This window comes from Oreochromis niloticus, linkage group LG2 (genome assembly GCF_001858045.2).
Source record: "Oreochromis niloticus isolate F11D_XX linkage group LG2, O_niloticus_UMD_NMBU, whole genome shotgun sequence".
NCBI lineage: Eukaryota > Metazoa > Chordata > Actinopteri > Cichliformes > Cichlidae > Oreochromis > Oreochromis niloticus.
In genome coordinates this window covers 16,615,387-16,636,400 of record NC_031966.2, presented here as the reverse complement: position 1 = coordinate 16,636,400, position 21,014 = coordinate 16,615,387, and the positions used below count along the sequence as shown (strand labels likewise).

The window sequence follows — 21,014 nt, the reverse complement described above, 5'->3', positions numbered from 1 at the left end:
AGGCATGAGCACCTGGCTGCTCATGCCTAAGAAAGCCCATAGTCTCAGCAGCTTGAATTATGCTAATTCCTGCCATTGTAATGGTAAATGTGAGCTGAGATTGTCCACTGCTCCACTATTCACTCCACAGGCCCAAGATATGCTCTGGATTCTGCAAACAAGACTGTGAAAAGGCAACTTCATAACACTTACTAGCTGCATCCAAGAGATGCTAATATTCAGACAGTGGCTGTTTGAGTACACAGAGCTTCTGTGTTTAACTTTTTCTTTTTTGCTTGCTTTTAGGTAGGCTGAGAGGAGACGGGTTAGACTAATATGCTACATCCTGTCTTCGACTTCAGTCTGCATCTATGTTTTTTCCCTCAACTGGCTTGACCGGACAACACTGTACATGTCGGCTTCAAGGAGAGAAGGGAAATTGAAGATGAAAGTATATATTTGGCCAAGTGTGGTTTCAACCCTCAGCGGCCTTTCTTGTGCAAATACAAAGTTCAGACTTGTTATGGAAGCATAGCTAGCAATCAGATAACAGAAGGGTATGAAAAGCAAAAAATGGCAAACAAAGCCAATAAAACGGCGAACAGGGAGCCTTAGTAAGACAAGAAAAGTCCACTACTTCTACATATGTCATCAGCAGAGACACACACCCACCCAAAAAATGCAGAATATGGAAAACAAACAACTTCCTCTGTTGTATTTTTCATCGACTCCATGTTATTTTTGTGTTGCTTAATAAAGACAGCAAGAAAAACAGAGAAATATAACTTATGACTTCTATAAACACAAGTCAGCAGTCTCACAGCCAACTCCACATGTGGCATTAATAATAAACTGTTCTCTTTACTCTTACTGTACATTTAATTTGGTAATTACACTAAATGTGTGTTGTGGTGCTTGTCAATCATTAGACAAGAACACTCTTCAGTCTTGAAGGAGGATTATAAGAATTAAGGGACAAAGTCAACCTCAACGATGTGGAATAATATTTCTAATATTTCAAAAAAGTTAAATAGTCAGGAAGCTATAACAATTATAGGACAGGTTTTGGGGATTGTGACAATAACTAATCTGTGAACAGACTTTGCAGATCTGATAACCTGTCATGTTTCCTTGCACTGCTGTGTGTTTGCTTTGTAAAGAAAAGCTCATTAGGACTTTTATTTCACAGACAAGAGCATTCATCACGGGCAGCACTTTTGGCATTTGGAGGTAATTTGGCAGTGAACACTCAAATCTTAAATTCCTTTTCAGGTATGCTACAAACAATAATAAACAACTGTAACTGAAAGCTAAATATGACAGATGATGGATTAGCGGTTTGAGACAGGTTTCAGCTTTCGCTGAGGTAGGTTTTTTCCTCCACCCTATGCTGAAATAAGCAGATATGAGTGATTCCCTGCAAGTTCAAATGCATAAAGCCCAAAATACAATGATAGAGTAAAATATGCCAAGTCACTGGTGCTGTCGTTTATGAAAGCGGTAAGCACTTTTTAAAGCTACTAAAAATAAATAACTGAATGTTTTAGAAAATCCATGTTTGTGTTTTTAATATGACATCCAACCATCCATTTTCTCCCACTTATCAGATTCACAGCTGTCGAGTCTACCACAGAGACGGCAAATCTATTGCAGTGTTACCACAGAGTATCAGACAACCACTGACACATTCACACCTATGGCCAATTTAGAGTCACCAATTTGACCTAAAGTGAATGTGTTTGGTACCCAGAGAGATCCCACGCAGACAAATCCGAAGAAAGTTCCCAATTCAAACCCACGACCTTCTTGCTGTGAGGCACGCAGCACTGTGATGCGCATTTTATGGAGCATAGTTTAGATAAATGACACTGATTCACATTTACTGATAGCTTGAACTCTTGAAGCTCTTCCATTTTCCTCCATTATTGCATTAATATTTTCTGTTTACAAGTTGCTTCACTGCTTCAAAATAGAGCAGACATTTCAGGAGGCATACTCTGAGGAGGAATAAAGTGGCTAACAGACGACTGAAGACAGGAGCGATGTAGATTAAATGGTTTGTTAGAAGAGTTTCAATTGCCAAACTCTTAACTAAAGTTAAACTAAATAAAAGCAGTCCTGAATAAAAACCATTCATACTAATCACTAAGCTGATCTGTTTCTCTAAAAATTGTTTTCATTCTTGTGCATTTCACAGAGGCTGTCACAGAAAGCCCGGTGTATTCCTGGCCTGCTACGCATCAACAAACGTCTTTGCAAAGCTATTCCTCTTTGAAAAAAAAGAATCTTATCTCTGAGCAGAAGCTGTGAAGAATCCGTTGCAGTGTAAAATCCATATGCTGATGACAAGCACTTGAGTCTGACTGAGTGATAGATGCTTCGCTGAAACTTGCAGCAGAAATTGGAAAATAGCACAGGTGTGTGTGAAAAGTGAGCAGAGAGAGAGGGATAAACTGTGCGGGGAGACAGCTGCGTTGATAGCACAGGCATGCCAGCAGGCAACAGGTCAGCGCGACAGAGTGTGCATGAGACATCTCCTGAGGTGCAGCTAAGCCGCTTAGTGTGGCAGATTACGCCGCCTGAACAGAATAATCTGACATTTTCTTTTGATATTTGTTTCAGACTTCTGTGAGGTGATCATTTGGGACAAAGCCATTCTCAGGGAGTACCAGTGAAAACCATACGAGCTGTTTCAGGGTGTTTGGACGATTGATCCGGCACCTGCCCGGTCGTACGTCCAAAGAATATTTTGCCTGACATTGATGAATGGGTTCTTGTGAAGCCGAGTGCTGCTTAACATGTTAAAGGTGGTGAGCTGGGTTGTGTGTGAGAGCAGAGGCAGGAGTGGAAGGGAGTTCTGGTGTCTGTTATGCTGTAGGCCCTCGGGCAGTTTTTCAGCTGGCAGAGATGGGGTGGGGTGAACAAAAGGAGAACGCAGGAAAAAGCCGAGAGCATAAAAGAAAGTAGATATAAAGGACAGAGAACGCTTTTTTTTCTTCTTCTTTTTACATTCAAGTACACATTAGGGAGGCTATGGTGAAATATGCGGGGCTTCATCAGGGTTGTGAATAATCCTACTCTTCAGAGGCTACAAGGTCTTGGAAGTGGTGACTGTGTCTCTGATTCCTTCTCGAGTTTCAGAGATGTGTCCCTGTCTGATGATATACTGGCATCCCTGAGTTAGGGCTGGGCATAGAGTTACCCACTACCCAGAGGACACCATTACTGTCTTCAGTCAAGTGCTGCAGGGTATGGATGAAAGCAGCAGGCTTCACAGACAGGGGATAGAATTAAGCTAATATACCTACTCCCTCTGTGTGTGTTTTTGTGTGTGTGTTTGTACTACTGAGTGAGTAGTACACTTAGCCCAGTGAGGGTAAAGCAGTCAGCATTTCTGTACATGTGTACCTACTTATGTTATTTACAGTGTCACGCACAAACAAGTACCCAAAGCATGTGGACTTATAGTACGCCAAACATACTGTTGCAGTGGTAAAACCTCTGTCAGATGAGAATACTACATGCAACTAGATGCAACATAAAAATTCTTTCTTCAGTCCAAAGGTTAACAAAGAAAATCTGCCACAGAGATCTTCCTTTCCAAAAGCAAAAACTGCAATCATCTATCCAGCAGAACTGATCAGAGATGAAGGACATTTGACTCAAAATTGTAGCTCTTATAGGGATTGCGTGACATTTTGGGAAAAATACTTACTCGCTTTCTGGCAGAATGTTTGAAGAGAAGATTGATACCATTCTTATATCTCTGTGGTATACATGAATGTACACAAGCTGGTGGTTAATCTAGCTAAATATAGAGACTGGAAGCAGGGGCTATCCAAAAATCACCACTTAACATGCTATATCTCATTTGTTTGATCTGTACAAAAAGCAAAGTGTAAAAATAATATTTTACTGCTTTCATATGTGCAGGATTATTGCTCTGTGAGCCAACATAACATTAAGCACGTACCCTCTGTAAAAAAACAGAGACGTGTTTGGATTTTATACTGATTAAACAAACAGGACATATTGTGTTAATCAGTGAGCTTTATAGGTGCTAGTAGGTGGATTCTGTTACTGGCAAACAAAACTGCAGCCTGCAACCAGTCTTATTGCTAGACTGAGCCAACTGTCTGTTGGCTGTATTATTATATCTAACAGACGTTACTCATTTTCGCCATTTAATTAAATGTCAAACTCTTTCCAAAAATAATAATTTACTGAGCAATAATATATGAAAAAAAGACCAAATTCTCAATCTGAGAAACAAAAAATAAGGCTTTTCTCCTCAGGCAGACGCAGCCTGCCGTTTCTGAAGTTCGTGGTAATTTACCAAAATATAACTGTGCACAGATATTTTTCACTTCTATTTAAATTCAGCTTCACATAAGGCACTACACTGTAGCTGTTTATTATGAGACAATATGTTCAGAGGATTTTAATCCACTAACTCAGAGATGTCCACATAAAATATACCCGGACTGAGTTTCACAAGCCATTTTTCTTTCTTTTATTTCTACATTTAAAATTTCAGTGGTCTGAAATGCCCACAAATAATCAAACAGTGATGAAATGTGTTACATTTTACATGTTAGCTGAGGCCTCAGATGCATAAAGTATTCATCTCAAATTGGGCACACAGGACTAATAAAGTTTTGTTTAAGTAATAAAACCCCAAGTTTTTCTTCCTTGTCAACAAGACTAAAACCCACTTTTGTTTTTAAGGAATAGTTTCATATTAGGTGAATTGTAGAGGGATCTCTACACACAGCGCCTCTGCAAAGACAACATTTATTGTAAGATGTTATTTTCCTCTGCTGCAGGCCGCTCTTTTCTTTGAATGGTTTCCTGCCGTGTTATTGTTACGCAATGAAAAGATGCCTCAGTCTCCTGCCCAGAATGTACTGGGAAATTTCACCTGTTTAATAGGTTCCCATTAACCACCTGTGGTGACAGTTACATTAGTTACATTCACATGTAAATACCGGGTCCTAAAAGGAAAAAAGTAAACAAAATATTTGAATAGTTAAAACTTTTCTGGGCCTTGGTGTAGTCCCTCATTTCTTTCTCTGCCTGACAAAAAGCAATTTTATCTCCTCTGTCTTTAACACAACTTCCTTCCAAGTTGTTGCCCCACATAAACAGAAGTTTTAACAGCAGGTGTATCTGCTGAAACCACAGCCAGAGCTCTTTGACATCTTTGATATCCAAGAGCAGAGAAACACTGAATGAAACCTGATGGCTAAAGAGCCTTAAGCCTTAGCCTCATAGTGATGTTCAATATGAGCATCCAACACAAAAGAAAATGAGGGAAAGGATAATAGGACGGATCTGATCGATGTTTAAGGGGTTGAATGATTGTTGGGTACATTTTTAGGCTATCAGTCACCCGTATCTCTCTTTGCTTAGCTTCTAGACTGCCTCACTGTTTTAGTTTCACCTGTGGATACTCAGAGCTGAGGGAGAAATTTTAACACAAACACAGGGCAAATTGGCCCAATTAAGTCATTAGGCAACACAAGCCAGAGGTCTGACAGTTTACACTCCTCTGGCTCTACTTACAAAGATCTTTTCTAAGGTTTTCCCACCAGCTCCTTTCTACAGAAAATGAATTATAAGGAGCTACAGATGTGTCTATAATAGATAATTATATCCGCAGTTTCTTTTGGGACTGGGGGAAGCATGTGTATGCGTGCATGCCGGCATGTGTGTTTACCTCGCCTGACATGTCAGGTGCCAGAGGGATGAGGGGCCACAGGGAGGAATAGATAGCGAAAAACACCACCCACAGGCCGATGCTTCCCCAGATGGCGATGTGACTGAACTGTTAGGAGCAACCAGAGGACAGTAAGTATCACAAAAGGTTTTGTGATTTGAGCACTGCTACAATTTACTCGAGCCATTTTAATCACGCTTCCTTGGGCTTAAAACACTGAATGCTCTCTGGTAACTTAAAAGAGGTACCATACATTTCACTTGGTTTACATTTACAAGCCTAGCGAGAACATACCATAAAGGGATTTAGCGATAAGAAGAGGATGTAAAATTTGTCACAGGTATCAGCGGCCACATAAAAGTGAAAAGAGATAACAGAAGCATAGCAAAAGAGAAGAGAGGACTCATCTTACCATGGTCCAAGACGAGGTTTCAAGGCCGGCTTTAAGACAAACTGTGATGACGACAAACTGCGGAGACACAAAACACATGTTCGTTCAGCAAAGAGGATCATGTGAAGTTCATCACACATACCTGAATTCGCAATAAGAAAGCATTTTACTGGAAAAGATCATCGGACAATTGAAAAGAAGAACACTGCCAGGGAAGAAGACCGGTGCACTTACCGTGTAAACCATGTTGCCTAAGAGGAGATAGTCCGGAGTTCTTCCATTGCCAAAAACTGTATCTGTGAAGGGAATCAGCAGCAGAGGCTTTTAAGCTGTCCTTCTTCAGCTCTTAGGTTTCACATAGGGTAATACTTTAGGTACGTCAATGTGAATTTTATCATAAAGTGCTTGGAGTGGAGCAGGGAACTAAAAGTAGAAACCACAGTCAAATGCTGCTTCCATTACTGTCCTTTGAGAGAGCCTGGAATGTTAATTTCAAGGCAGTGTGTGTATGTAAATCCATCAGGAAGAGTGAAAAGCAGAATTGGTGTCCATTAATCATATTCAAAAACGAAAAGTTCTGGCTAATTTAGTGCTGAAAGAGAGGGTAAAATTATTTTTCTGGCAACATTTTAATTAATTCTGCCATTAAAAAGGAATCCGATGCTTTTCTTACAACTTCCTAAATTAATAAGATTGAAATAAGCTGTGAGTCACACAGACATATTGCTTCATACCGCCCAAGTGGGTCTGGGCTCTGGCTAAAATATCAACAGTGTGCGACTGCCAGTAAAGAAGGAGAGGCTCCCTTTCCCTTTACTTCCGGCTGGTCACATGTCTTGTGTGCGCTGAGGCTTTGCTGACAGCCTGTCAGTCACAGTGAAGGGGCTTGGCGCCTTTTGTTTGGAGAGCAGGCCCAAGCTTGTGTGGTCCTTAGCTCCGGCCAGCCGAGACTTACCGGCTCAAAGATCCCTATTCTCTCTGCACATACACCCACACACACACAGAGACCATCTCAACGTGCCAAACATGCACAATTGACCTTCTATGGATCAATAAAGTTATTTGCACTCACAAAGCTCTCTGTTTGAATAAAAACATCATTTTGGCCACAGAGAAAGAACCTGAAAAGATTGGGTCTATGTTATCTATCAAAGCTAAGTAAGTGCCAATAACTGCACGCTAAAGCATTTCAGCAGTCATTAGGGCAAACATGAACACGGGCTTGTTATTGCGTGTCCCTCGGACTGGAGCACACACATGTTTGCAATTCATGACTGGATGGTTGAAAAGAGAACTAATTAAGACAAAGTACGTGTCTTTGACTGTCCTCCTTATTTAGCCGCCAGGTCCACCGAGAGCCGTGGAGGAGTCTCTGGGAGCTACTTACCATGCTGGAAGGCTTTAAGGGGGAACCAGAAGAGGATGACGGAGTGGAAGAGACCGTTCAGACAATGGGCCCAGAAGACCTGCAAAAAAGAGGAAAGAGGGATGGAGGGAAAGGACGTATAGGAGGGGGAGGACAGGGTAGGGGGGAGGTTGGACAGCAAGAGATTCCAATAAGAGAGGGTGAGAGGGAGAGAGAGTGGAAAAAAAAAAGCATGAGAAAAGGGTGTTGGGAGCTCCAGCTTTCCAAGTGACCCCTGACCTGGGCCCTTTGTGCCAGCCAGGCGCTAGGCTAAGTGGCGGTTTTGTCGGGGCCTCCATGCTGAATGGCCACCCCGCTGACAGACACGTTGTATATCCTCTGTGTGTGTTATGGGGGAGAAAGAGGTTGCTGAATGTGTCCATGGGTAGTTAAAGGTAATACAAGTGTGCACATTTTCCCCGTAGTCAAGAATAAATTAAAACAAAAAGAATCAGTGGGTATAAGAAAAATACACATACTCATCTCAACAACACAAACACTGTATAACATTAATGTATGAGCTGCCAGTGTGAGGGTTTCCTCTCATTATATTTCATTAGGCGTCGGCCCTTTCATGTGAGGATTTTAACTGGTGTAGTAATAAATGACAGGAGAGTTTAAAAAAGCAAAAATAAATCTAGAAACACACACAGGGAGACTGACGGGCCTGACAGAGATTAAACTGTTTTCATGGTAATTATTAAGAGCCTGCTGGAAAACCGTGGACCGCAGTCTGCGTCTGTCTACGCAAGCATGTAGACTTGAATCGTTTACATCGATACCGTCTTTCTCTCTCTCTCTCCGAAACCGCGTTGCTTCAAATTTACATTATGCTACGCGATGGCCAAACAAAACACTAATGGGCGATGTACCATGAAACAGCCGTGAAAATCCTTTCTGCCAAAAAACACTCCATATTTGTGCCGCCTTTTTCCCCCCGCTGTGCTAACACAGACGCTGGTGTGAATTCTGAGAAAATTTGTCGAGATTAAAGGGCAGATGGAGGAGGGCATTAAAAAATCAAAAAACAGGGGGAAAAAAAAGCATCACGTTTTAATATTTGGCTTGTTTTTAAATCACTGGCACGTTAGAGGCTCGCTTTTTTAATATCACTTTTCAACAACTTCAGCAAACCTGTCAGTGAAATATTAAACACTGCTTATACAAGATGAATTACACATCCTGAAAACTGACTTTCTGTATGTTGTGGTCTTCAGAACAGCTATTCGCACTATTTTACTCTGTAGGGTTACTTGAAATCATCTGGCTGGAAAATGAATGGGCACAGTGAAGGAACAAGTCCTGCTCTAATCTATGCTATGGGCTTGTTTTTGGTCCCTGTAGCACAACCTCCTCATCTTTCCTATCAACCAACTAAGTCCTTTAGCAGCCACCCCCAATCCTGGATTACCTCACTCTCCCACTGTGTACACAAAACCCAATACACTGAGTGAGGGCCGGCCAAAGCAAACCCCCACTCCTCTATCTCTGTGGTCAAATGTGTATTAAATTATCACTAATGTTACAATCACATGTTTATGCCAATTAGCCTCCCACTGGCAGGCTCAGCTCTCTACCAGCCTCCTCCCCAGCTATCTCAATCCCAAACTCTGTGGGGGTGTAAACCAGCCCCAGTTTCCGCTCTACAATAATGAATGCTAATGAAATCAATAAATGCTCATAATCATTTGTCACAGTAGGATCCTCCCTTTCACCCCTCCAGCCACCAAGCTCTTTTTCTTTCCCTTGTTACCCAGCAAGCTGCTGGAGCAAGAATCCGCTCCGAATGAATGCCTCGTCTGTCCTGCAAATATTCGGCCCTTTGTCAAAATCCTAATTGCCAAAAACAAAAATAAAAAAAAGAACCTGAACCACACGAAGGCCAGTAATTAATATCGAGCCAAATATTTCCAGAGCTGCTCCCACGCTTCCTGTTTCAGTTTTGAGGAAAACCGTATGCAAGAGAAGTAATGGTGCTACATAGGAGGTGATAGCTTCTGGTAAACTGCTGTGATCACCAAGGCCACACGAAGGGGAACATGGTTTATTAGGGCGGCTTAGGTGTCTAGAATTTGCAATTAAAAGTGAATGAGCGACACAGCTGAAGCCACGCCTTGAGTTTCTAAAACCCTCTGTCTCTCCCTTCTCGCACCTCAACACAAACAGCTTTAATTCACAAAGACAGTATCTGTTGTGTACAAAAGAGCCGGGCGAGCAGAAAGACAGGCTTCGAGGGGCCAAATTCCTGCTGGATTTTCTCGCCTCGCCTCGGGCCAGCTGCAAGGAAAATATCTCGGGAATAGAGTGGACAAGCCAGCAAAAACAACCTGCTGACCTGGCCAAGTCATCATTTATGAGTCTTGGAAAATGTGGCCCAAACAAAAATGGAGGTTCATTTGCTTCTAACTATCACATGAATATTTTTTGTGATTCCTTTTTTTGGCACCAAAAACTTAATGAAGTCTTCGCAAAAAGCTAATTAAAGGGAAATCCATCATACAGCAGGATTCACAGAAAATTTCATACGATTTATGAAGCAGCTGTGATCATATATCATTAATCTAAAGTATGATTAATAATAAAACGAATGTGAATCATAAAATCTTGCAAAAATTTGAAGTGATCTGCAAAGAACACAGGGCACTTCGTTCACATTTAGTCTATTTGTTTTTCTGTGAAAGGACCTTCTATTTCTTCCATTTCATTTAGATAGTCAGCATACTTACTACTGTTATGCCAATTTATCAACTGTGACATTATAGTCTTTAAACGTTATATTTTTTTTAACACTGTTGGAAAAAACTCTTTTTGCTGTATTAAAATGTGTGATAGGTTTTTCTTAATTAAACAAAGGCTAATTGTGTGCAACAGCTGCTCTAAAGATACTGATGAATCATATCATGTATATTAAAAAAACACAAGGTTCAAAGCTACAACTTTACGAGACTTTTCAATCTTAACGCCGCCTTCTGTCACTTTTAAGTGTGTAGCTAAGAAACAATTAAACTTCTGAAAGGTTATAATTTAATATGGTAGAAAAATTTACATACTTAGAAGTACAAATTGTGCCAAAGATAAAGTAGAACGTGTTGTTAGTGCCAATTATAACCAGTGATCAAAGTAATCATGGAGTCAGTGACAGATGGATGTATCTGCCTGTGTCAGCAAGTCAGATATTTTAAAACGAATGTGTTATCAAAGCAACTTTATCCTTTACATCTGTTCTTGAAAAAAAATAGAAACTACATACAACACAAGTACTAAGGTATACTTGTTATACTTGGTAAACAACCTCTTCCTGTGTATTTGTACTCTGATATCATGCAGAGCAGACTGGCGATCCAGCTGTTAGGTGTAATATTAAGTTGGTAAGATATGAAAACATACTAATATAATAGAGCCTCCTATGGACAAACCAGCTGTTTTTTTAAACAGTGGGATCAGATGCTACATTTAAATTTTATCTATTTTATTTATTATCTGTAACAACTCATCACAAATCAGAACAAATGAGCTAAACGCTCATGTTCATTAGGACGCATTTTAAAATGGCTTTTTTAAAAACAGCAGTGAGTAGTTCTCGAACTAGGGATCGGACCAGCGTCATCTGATACGTGCAGTCTGGTATTGTGTGGGTTAAATGCGATCTGATAGGCTTCTAAGAGAACAAAAAAAACACCTCGCTTAAACAAATTGCATAATTTTCTGCGACAAATGCCATTACACAGTGACAGCACACTCTCTCTATTCCCTCCTTTCTGCGATTCTTTCTGCTGCCATCTCCCAACAGATCTGACCTTCCATGCCCGTGACCACCATGGCCAATCTGCTTTTAATCCACCTCCATGTGGTGCTAACCAGGTCACCACGCCTGTGAGGAGGGTCCAGGAGTCTCTGGCTCAGCATGGAGAAAGGAGGAGACAACTTTATTACCAGTTGAAGGGGGAAGCTAACAGACAGCCCCCGCAACCAGACAGAACAGGTCAAGCCAGGCCAAACCAGGCTACGACTGGATGCCCACAAACTGCAGCTGCCAGGTCACTGAGACGTCAACACAACAGATCGCTGTCCTGTTATTAATGTGATTTAATTACTAGAACCTTTTCATTTAGTGAGGAACAAAATTAATTCCCAATCATAAAAGGTACAATAAAAAAGGAACATATCATACTTATAAGGTTTTTTTTTGTTGTCACTTAATTTGAGCAGAATTAAAGAAATGGCTGTTACTGATACTGTGCTGTTGAAGCATGTCAGTAAAACTAACAGTATTAATGACACACTACGTCTATGGAAAATACTGTTATACCTACATACTGTTAGACTTTATATGAAATATATTCACAAAACATGATACTTCTACTTAGGACTGCAACGAAGATCAAACTGAGAAAAATAAATAATCTAAAAGTACTGAAATCTGTTTATGTGTTACAGGAAACATCCATATAGATAACATACATGTGATAAGAGGAACAAATTACCTTGGTATTAAAGCCCATGGCATTCTGGGAGGTTTTGTAGAGCTCTGGGTATTTCAGCATATTCTCTTTCCTGCAGGAGCGCTCAAATATTCCCAGAGTGAGAGGAGGCAAGGCAGTGAAGATCTACAAAAAAAAAAAAAAAAACACACACCCGCAGACGTGCACAAACACACAGTGATAAATCTGATATGAAATCATATGATTTAGCTAAAAATATCTCCTTTTAAAGCTGCCACGGTAAATCTAACCTCCAACTCCAACATCCTGTCAAAGCTTTGTTTCATTTTGTTCTCCACTTGCTCCATTCTTAAGTTTACTTTATTGAAGACTAGCTGACCTTCTTTTTTTGATTTGCCATGCTTTAAGTCTGTTCATATGCAAAAACCATCTCCAATGAGCATCTGCGGTCTTCTTGACTGAGAAGCAGGTATTTAAAGCATCATTTCTTGGTGGTGTTGTAATGTTCTGTATAGCAGCTGCTGAGAGAGGAAGGATGGTATTTGTGTAGCTCAAGGGGGGCCTCAGTGATTCAGTTGGTGTGAGTTCCCTCCAGGCCCATCTGGAGTGGGAGTCTTCAGGCCTCAGTCGGCAGGACTAGTGGGCTACAGGACATGCTCCACTGGCTTCTTTTCTTATTCAGAGCCAGGCTGAGGAAGACCTCCATTGAGGGGCAGATTCAGCCCACTGCCTCTAACAGACTCCCACTGAGCCAACGGAATTCCCTCAGTTTTTGATAAAGTAAAAGACTGAAGCGTCTTCCCACAACCAAAACAGCGCTGGTTATAAAGTGTGGGGCAAAGGGAGGTGGCGGGGTTATTATGAAACAGAGCAAAAAGGCAGGGCTCAAATCTCCTCTTTACTTGACAGTTTGTGCCTGCCATAAATTACTTGCGCTTGAGGCCGATCGGGATTGTGGGGAAACTTCACTTCACACTTCTCTCATTCATTTTTGTTGATTGAATCGAGTTCATTTTTATAAACAGTTTAAAGTTACATATTGACTCATTGTGGTCTTAACAGTATACTCTTAAACCTCAGACTACAGATGCACTTTTCCCCCCTCCTGCTTAATTCATGACAGATATGAAATATGAGTTCATTAGGAGTGGTCCTGTTACGGCGCTCTGAGGGACTCCCTACATCAGCAGCCGGCTCTCTTTCTGCTCCAGTCTTCCTATTCTTATTATCATTGAAACGTAGCTGTTCTTACTAACTATACTCTTTGGGGCAAGCGAAGCTGTTGTTCTTTCGCATTCAGTACATAGTTTAGGGCACACAGGGAATACGGGCTTGACAACGGGTCATAAATAAAGGAGAACTTTTTCAGGATGCTGATGACATAGTCACGCAATAAAGGGATCAGGCTTGAGGCACCACAGCTAATAAGTTCTGTGTCAAAGAGGGGACAGAGGTAGAGGAGTAAAGTGGTCTCTATAGAGGCAAATTTCTCTAAACACTCACCACATTGTACAAGCCAATGCACCAGCGTTCAAACAGAATCTGACCAGAGAAGCCATTGACGAATGCAAACCAGATCTAAGAAAGACAAAAAAAGACAAAAAAAAAATGATAAAATGAGTCAAAACAGCAACATAAGAACAGAACAAATACAATCAGAGATTTATAATATAATCTGTTTAAGAATCCATCAACTTTAGTGGCAAACAATGAAGTTGAAGTGTTGTAACATTTGAAATACATCTTTTAATGAGCACTGTCATTTTAAGCTGAAAGCCATTTGGTCTCAGTTTTGATATTGAAAGCTTTAATCATAGACGACGCTGCCACATTTACATGCATGCAGCAATTTGCTCTTTCGGTGTATGCTTTTCATTAGTGATTGCAAAGATAAGTGGTTAACATTATCAGATTTGAGACAGGATCACTGCATCTACAAACTCTTTGCAAACTCCTTTGACTGCATCTACAAACTAACGATCCACACAACATCCTTCAATGTCTTTCTTATCCTACCATCAGATCAAAGGGAGAACAGCCTCCGCTAAGATTGCAATTATAGATAATAGAAAAGAAAAAAGTATGTTCCCCTTTAGTGTAGGGGAAAAAAATAAATAACTGAATGATCCTTAAATTAAAGTGGTTTGGTTTTAAAGTGCTGACCTGTGATCAACCTGCGTCATTAGTTTGATTCAGACACAATTCTAACTTAAAAAAAACAAAACAAAACAAAAAAAACAGGCAGAAGGGCCAAATGAGAAAAAATGAGAGACAGTGGGAAAGCCAGGACCTCCAGATGGCACCTCGGAGATGCAAATTCTCCACTGGATTCATCACACGATTAACTTCAAACATATATCTTACCCACTGTTTTCCTCCGTGATCTACCTGATGACATGTGGGTGACAGATGAGGTTAGTTTTAAGGCCAAAGTCAGGACTGCAGAACTCTTGAGTGATTGAGACTTTGATATATTGTGTCAGGAAAGGCAGACAGAGGTAATGTAAACCATGTGCTGAGTGGAAACGAGGCTTATCACCGTATTTTGATTAGCCACGCTTATTTGAGCAAAATAATGCCTCTAAGATGAAAGCAGAGCAATAGCTCCAATCTGGTAGGGAAAATGGCACATACGTCGAATTTTTATTGGTGTAAAGCGGATTTATCTGACATATCCTCGAGTAAATCTGACTGCACACCCTGAAAATTGTTTGCAGATTGTAAATCAGCAATTGCACCTTACAGAGTTACAGTTTGCAATGTTGTGGTCCTGGATAGACTCATGCCAAAACTGTCAAGAGAACATCAGGGGTGCTGCGTTTTGGCCATGGCCAACCAAGCATTTCCTCGCTTCATTTAACCTCATTATGAAGGCATGAACTGCTACAAATTCTCAGATTGAGACAAAGCCTGTTTCAGGGCCCCACCCGCTGCTGCCACTGTCTACACGACCAATAATAATCTGCCACTGGTCCTTCCCATTTACTCGTGAAAGCATAGGCATGAAAACAAATGGTGAGACGTTATGCAATGGTGTAGACGAATCCTCTGTTTGCCCCAGACCCTGCCCCTCACCTACCCCTCTCTGCCTCACCCACCCATCCCGGATCCCGCCATCAGGTGCACTCTACCATGATGCTGTTCCTTTTAAAAGAGGGGGTCTGGTTTTAACCTCAGCTGAATGTGGGACTACATATGGCAAGACCAAAAGACGAACAGTACAACCCCTGGCAAAACACAGAAATACACTCAGATGCCAGTGCTATGAGCTAGGTTCATCCATTAGCGTGGCTCAAGCGACGGTAACGAGAGGCTAGCGGGTAGGTCAAACTGCTGAATTAATTACAGCTCTGCTCAATGAGGGTCTGGGCTGATATATTGTTGTGCTAAGTTAAAAAAGACTCCTATTCATAGCTTGAGGTAACTGCTTCTGTGTGAGTGTTTTGGCCTGGTCTCTCGGGTCCCAATAGCTTCTCTCTCTCTCTTTCTCACTCTCTCCGTCTCTTGAGGGACAGATGCATTGATTTGCTCATTAGGGGAAGTACCAGGCCGGATTTTTTCTTCCCCTTTTCTTCTCCTCTTTGAGTGCCACTCAGCGAAGGGGTGTGGCTGGCCTCTCTCCCTCACTGCACATCATGAAAAACAGGGATGGAGGGAAACGGGAGCTGTAGAAAAAAGGAGGATTGGGCAAGGGCTAGGAGATAAGAAGACTTGCATATTCATCAGCAAATGAAAAATCATTGATTCCAGTGTTACTTCACTGCTGTCTCCAAGTAGCTGGAGGGTGGGGGGTGAGGGGTGCGGGTATGACATTTGTCCCCAACAATGCAAGTCCTGATACTCTTAAGCTCAGCCCTGCAGACTTGTTAATGGAATTCATACACAAAGCAAGCACAGAATAAAGAGTCACATAAAGAGGGAGCTGATAAATATGCTGGAAATATGTGGAGCTACAAACAGAAGCAGTCTCACAATGCCAGCCATGGCCTCCGTGGATTAATTCGGAGCTACTGGTCGGCAAGCTTTGCTCTGCTACTCGGAGCCGTCTGACTAAACTGAGCTCCACTGAATGAGCTTTCATGTAATTGCCTCATAAATGCCACTTGTCCATCAGCCCCCTCTGTTGCACCCTGGCAATGTGTCAATCAAAGCTGAGTGGCCAGCTGGCTCGCCCATTTGAACTGAGTTTCTATGGTTTCTTTTAAAAGGGTCTCTTAGCTTTAATGTGGCTGAATTCCACTTTTTTGCTGCCATTCTTCAATCACTCGAGGTTATAAATTATTCCCGAACTTTGTTTAGTTACTGGACACATTGTTTAAAAATGTTTGGCTACATGTTGCCGCCTTTTTTTTCTTCTTTTAAATCAAATGAAAATTCATAGCTCAAGCATGAATGTGCTTAAAGTGCTCTCTAACCGATTAGGAAAAGAAATGCCAATCATAACCAGCAGCCTCTAAAAAGTAAAAAGAAACACTGGGGTAGTTGCGCATGTCAGTCAATCATCCGTTGGAGTGACAGCCTTACATTCTGACTCACAATTAACCCTCTGTGAGCCACAGAAAATCCTGAACCGCTCCAAGAGCTTCAGACTGAGTTGTGCTCACATTCACGTCTTCCACAATAGGCCGAGAATCCTACGCCCTCTTACTCCATGTGTCTTATAAGAAACCAAAGACCCTGTGGAAGCAGAGGGAGATGAAAAGAGGCTTAAACACAGGGTCTTCCTGCCCTGGCATTCAAATTGTAACCCACACTGTATGGGACAATTGTGCCGCGAACAAAAAGTTAAAATTCCCGTCAACATCCTCGATTCTGTTCTTGCAAGACATCCCGAGAGTCGAGGGGAAAACATGCGAGCTCAAAAGTAAACCTATTAGTGCAACAAATGCAGCTTTGACTCATGCCCCGGGGTTGCGGCTGTGTTAGATGTCAAGGTCTTACAATACGGGGACATTTCAAATACTGAACCAGCCAAATCGTGAAGAAATGTCCTATTATCTACTTCATTCCCCTGAAGGAGCCGAGCATGAGAGGGGGAGGGGACTTATGTTTTCAGAAAGCAACAAAAGGTGTACTGGAAAGAAGCTCGCCCTGCAGACAAAACTATCGATGTTATGTTCCAGTCGCTGGAAAAAGGCCTTTGAAAATGGACCTGGTATGTTTCAAAGGAAAGCAGTATTTGGATGCACAAGGAAAAAAAAAAAAAGGATGCTGAGAAGAACACTGACCAGGTTTTGATGTGATGTTATCTGCCTTTTCTTTTAAACTTAAAAATCACATTCCTAGTGATTGAGAAGCTAACGTTTACCCATGATTAAAAACAGGGACAAACAAGCGTAATCCAATTTTAAGATGTAAATGTCAAATGTAATGGATCGTGCCAACAGAAAATTACATTTGCTGAAAATTGAATTTTACTTTGAACTTGTTCTCTGAACTGTTACGGCATATGTGGAAAAGGGCAGCAGGATCGAATACTCACAATGAATTTATAACTGCAGTTACAGCCTGGAAAGAGACCAGTTACCCTCTTTCCAGGTCACAATAAGTCAGGGGCAGACACGCAGGAATGTTTTAAATACACGACTGATTTTTCATGGCACATAAATTAAAATGAGGATTTAAAAAAGGGGGGATCAGAGGTCAAGTGTCACAGAAAGAGGATCAACAAAAGCAATTTTTAAAGTGGTCATGTTTCCATAAAAGGTTATGCAATTATGAGGTTCTAAAAACCTGACGCTTGTCATTTCCAGCCACCGCACAGTTTCAGCAGGGAGCGCTCTCAAAATGTCCACATTTTATGAGCAAATAAAGCAATATCCTCAAATCTTGTCAAGCAACATAAAGAAAGAGAGGTGGAAAGAGCATTCTTTTAAGTGGCCAAATAACGTCTTTTTCTCCTGTTCTGCTTCCAGATGTTATCTACTTCGTGGAAATCATATCATGTCGTGTTTTTGGTTACGCTGCGTGGTCACTTTGACACAAAGTGACTGGTAAAGCTCAAAGCTCAAAGATCAAACACTCAGCAGTTTCCACTTGTGGATTTTTGGAAAGGTGCAAAGCCAAACTTGCTACTTTTGTCACACAAGTGCACGGCCTGTTGATCAAAACATCTGAGCACTACTAGTGATAAAGCTGCCGATGACAGGAAGCACTTCACATGCCTGGTCACCCTTGGTTATGGATCTGAGGCTGCAATCTGCACTGGGTCTGGTATCTGTCAGATGCCATCAAACCCACCACACAACAACTGACCGAAGCCGGCAGAGACACGTGAAACTATCTAATCCTTATCCACTGATAAACAGGGAGAGTGTTAGAGTGTCTGTGAACATTTCCCAACGAGGCCCATCGGTGCAGTAAAAATCACAATGCTGGGAAAATGTTATTAAGCATTCATTCTGGCATTGGAAAGAAGTTGAACTTGCCAAGAAAAATAAAAAAAATGCATATAAATATGTAGGAACATGACAAGAAAGCCATTTGATAAAATACATGAAAAATAAAGTTAATCCTAATATTTCACCATTACCACAGCCCAAGTTAGAGCATAATATGATTGGCCACTTGTAAATAATCATCTGCATTTTATTTCTTGGCATGTCCAATGTTATTCGCGTAACAATTAATACTTAAATGTTAGGACATAAAATATGTGGAGTCACTAGTGAACTGGTTCGACTTCTCACTAATTCCGATGAAGTGCTGATTAATATTCTGAGGACTGAATAACTGGCAAGGACTAAACGCAGACTTCCTGTTAATTATACCGCATATTATAGAGTGTGTATGTCTGCGAGCGCTCTCGTGTGTATATTCTGCCCCGATATGTCAAAACTCAAACCCTTCATCCAGCAGCTGCACAACCTGGCAGGTACTGTGAGGGGCCAGTCAACAGAAATACAAACATGGAAACTCTAACAGGGAATCTTTGCCTTTACGTAGTTGTGCCATTTGCATCTCTTTGAAAAAAAAATCTCAAAGCTGTGCATTCACATCTGGCTTTTTGCATGACTTTCAGTGCCGAGAGCTTCTGTGTGAGTCTTACCTCGATGATGTACAGGACAATATTCTTGTAGAAGCAGTACAGGATGCACTTGGCTACGCGGTTGTAATTCCAGGCTCCGTGAACCAGCAGCAGATTCTTTAAGTATTTGAACTGTGTGGGAGGGAAATGAATGGAGGAACATGACAAAATGAATGGATAGCAGAAGTCTGTGTCTAATGTTTGTCTGTCTAATGGTTCCTTGTAATCAGAGATCAGGGCTGGAGCACTAAAAGAGTTACAGAACTTCAAGATTAAAAAAAAGGTCTTTTGTCATTCCCGGGCAGAAAGTCTCTGATGAGAGCTTGTGGCCAAAGCTCTCGCTAACACATTCCAGAAAGTGTGTAGACAAAGACTGTAGGGCCGAGATTTGAGTTGCTGAAATTGGAGGGGTTCATATGGGGGTATTAGTCTCCAAGGGCCTAACATAATAGTTAAATGGCTTCATAATTATACCACTATTTAAGGCCTGTGGTGAACTTTCAATCACACTGCAATTTTGGCTGATGAGTGTGATAGCACTGGAGCAGAACAAGTGTTTCATCACACCTTCTAGCCATCTAGAAGGGGTAGGTTGTGTCCAAAATCATTCACTTAATCACTTCTCCCTCTTTGCTCCAAATTAGTGAGCCCATCGGCAAAAAGGAAAAGCCGCTTTCGGACAGTACTCGGGTCATTTTCATGGCTTCATTAATTACATTATTGCTGTTGCACAATTAAAAAGTGATACATCAACACCAGCTAACAAAATAATTACTGACACCAGATTTTTTTTAATGATAAAAGAAAAGACACCCAGCATATTGTCCTATAACACACAAAATCTCTGTCAGTGTTTGTTTGTTTTTTGGTCTGTGAACTCCTCCAAGACCATCAAGAGCCGAGGAACCAAACTCGTTAGACCCCTGAAGGCTCTTATCTATATGAGATGTTATGATGTCATCATGTTGCCCAGCAATCACCTGGCAACAGGCTTAAATAACTTTTTTTAACGCACTTTAACACCTTATAAAGCCATTGTATAATTTTTTATTTCACAGCAATATCATCTCATTTATATGCACAGAAGTTGAATTATACATAGCTAGCAAGAGGCTGACATATAAATTATATCAACCACCCTTATTTTTCTTTTTTCTTTTGTCAGTGTGATTAAGTATTTCAGCTTGCCAACAGTGTGAACTAGTGTGGGCATATACTAGCTTTTCCAAACATATTAAATATATGTATTTTTTAGTAGTTTAAATTCTTTATGTTTGGGTAATGATTGTGGGTTTTCCACTTTTGTGAGCAGTTGTGTCATACTTTTAGTGCAGTACATGGAGTAAACTCCTTTTACATTTGGATAGCACTAAAACATGGCTTGCTATATATCCCAATTGTATTGTGAGCAGTGAGTGCCTGACATTTTGAACACAGCTTTGTTTATTTTGGGGTCTTGTCTTTCAGCATCAACACAGAACTGCTCTGTGATATGAAAGAACAGTCGCAGCTCCCAGTTTGTGTGACCCCTCGGAGGGCTGGATCAAACATCAGTTAACACAGAGCCAAGCTGATGACAGACAGTCAGCAGAGATGCCTTGGCCCAAAGCCTCTTTACTCTCCACTTACTTTAACAGATAACACTGTTCAAGTATCAAATCTAGCTGCGGAGTAATCTATAGCAGCAAGGTGCTCATCTGACACTCGCAGACATTAATCTAAATCACGTATAGGAGTACAAAAACAAGTTATACAACTTCCCGGGATTGATTTCAGTTTGTAGTCAGCAAATTACAGTTAATGTACCGTTGCGCCAAGATGCGGAAAGTACCACTGGAAGTCTGGAGGTGTAATTTAATTTGACGCAAATCGATTACAAGAGGCCACCTGTCTTTGAAGAACATACACTTTCTACATGTCATGCAGATTAAATGGGGCCCTTCAGACAAACCCAAGTCTCTTGATTAGTAATTTCATACTGAAGCACAGAAAATGCACTGCCTTAGTCAACTCTTAGTTCCTCATACTCCCGAGCCTCTTGGCTGTACAAA

General features: G+C 41.1%; 1 protein-coding gene across 6 annotated transcripts in view; it reads right to left on the bottom strand.

Moving 5' to 3' along the window:
• atp8a1 (ATPase phospholipid transporting 8A1) overlaps positions 1–21,014 on the bottom strand; it is a 112,110-nt gene that overhangs the window by 12,168 nt on the left and 78,928 nt on the right. For all 6 annotated transcript variants that reach the window (XM_005467350.4, XM_005467352.4, XM_005467355.4 and 3 more), the window contains 7 exons: positions 18,985–19,095; positions 13,440–13,514; positions 11,979–12,101; positions 7,477–7,555; positions 6,324–6,385; positions 6,111–6,167; positions 5,699–5,806 (listed from right to left, as the gene is read on the bottom strand). In XM_005467350.4, the coding sequence (XP_005467407.1) occupies positions 5,699–5,806; positions 6,111–6,167; positions 6,324–6,385; positions 7,477–7,555; positions 11,979–12,101; positions 13,440–13,514; positions 18,985–19,095 (615 nt within the window). The remainder of the gene's footprint in view (positions 1–5,698; positions 5,807–6,110; positions 6,168–6,323; positions 6,386–7,476; positions 7,556–11,978; positions 12,102–13,439; positions 13,515–18,984; positions 19,096–21,014) is intronic.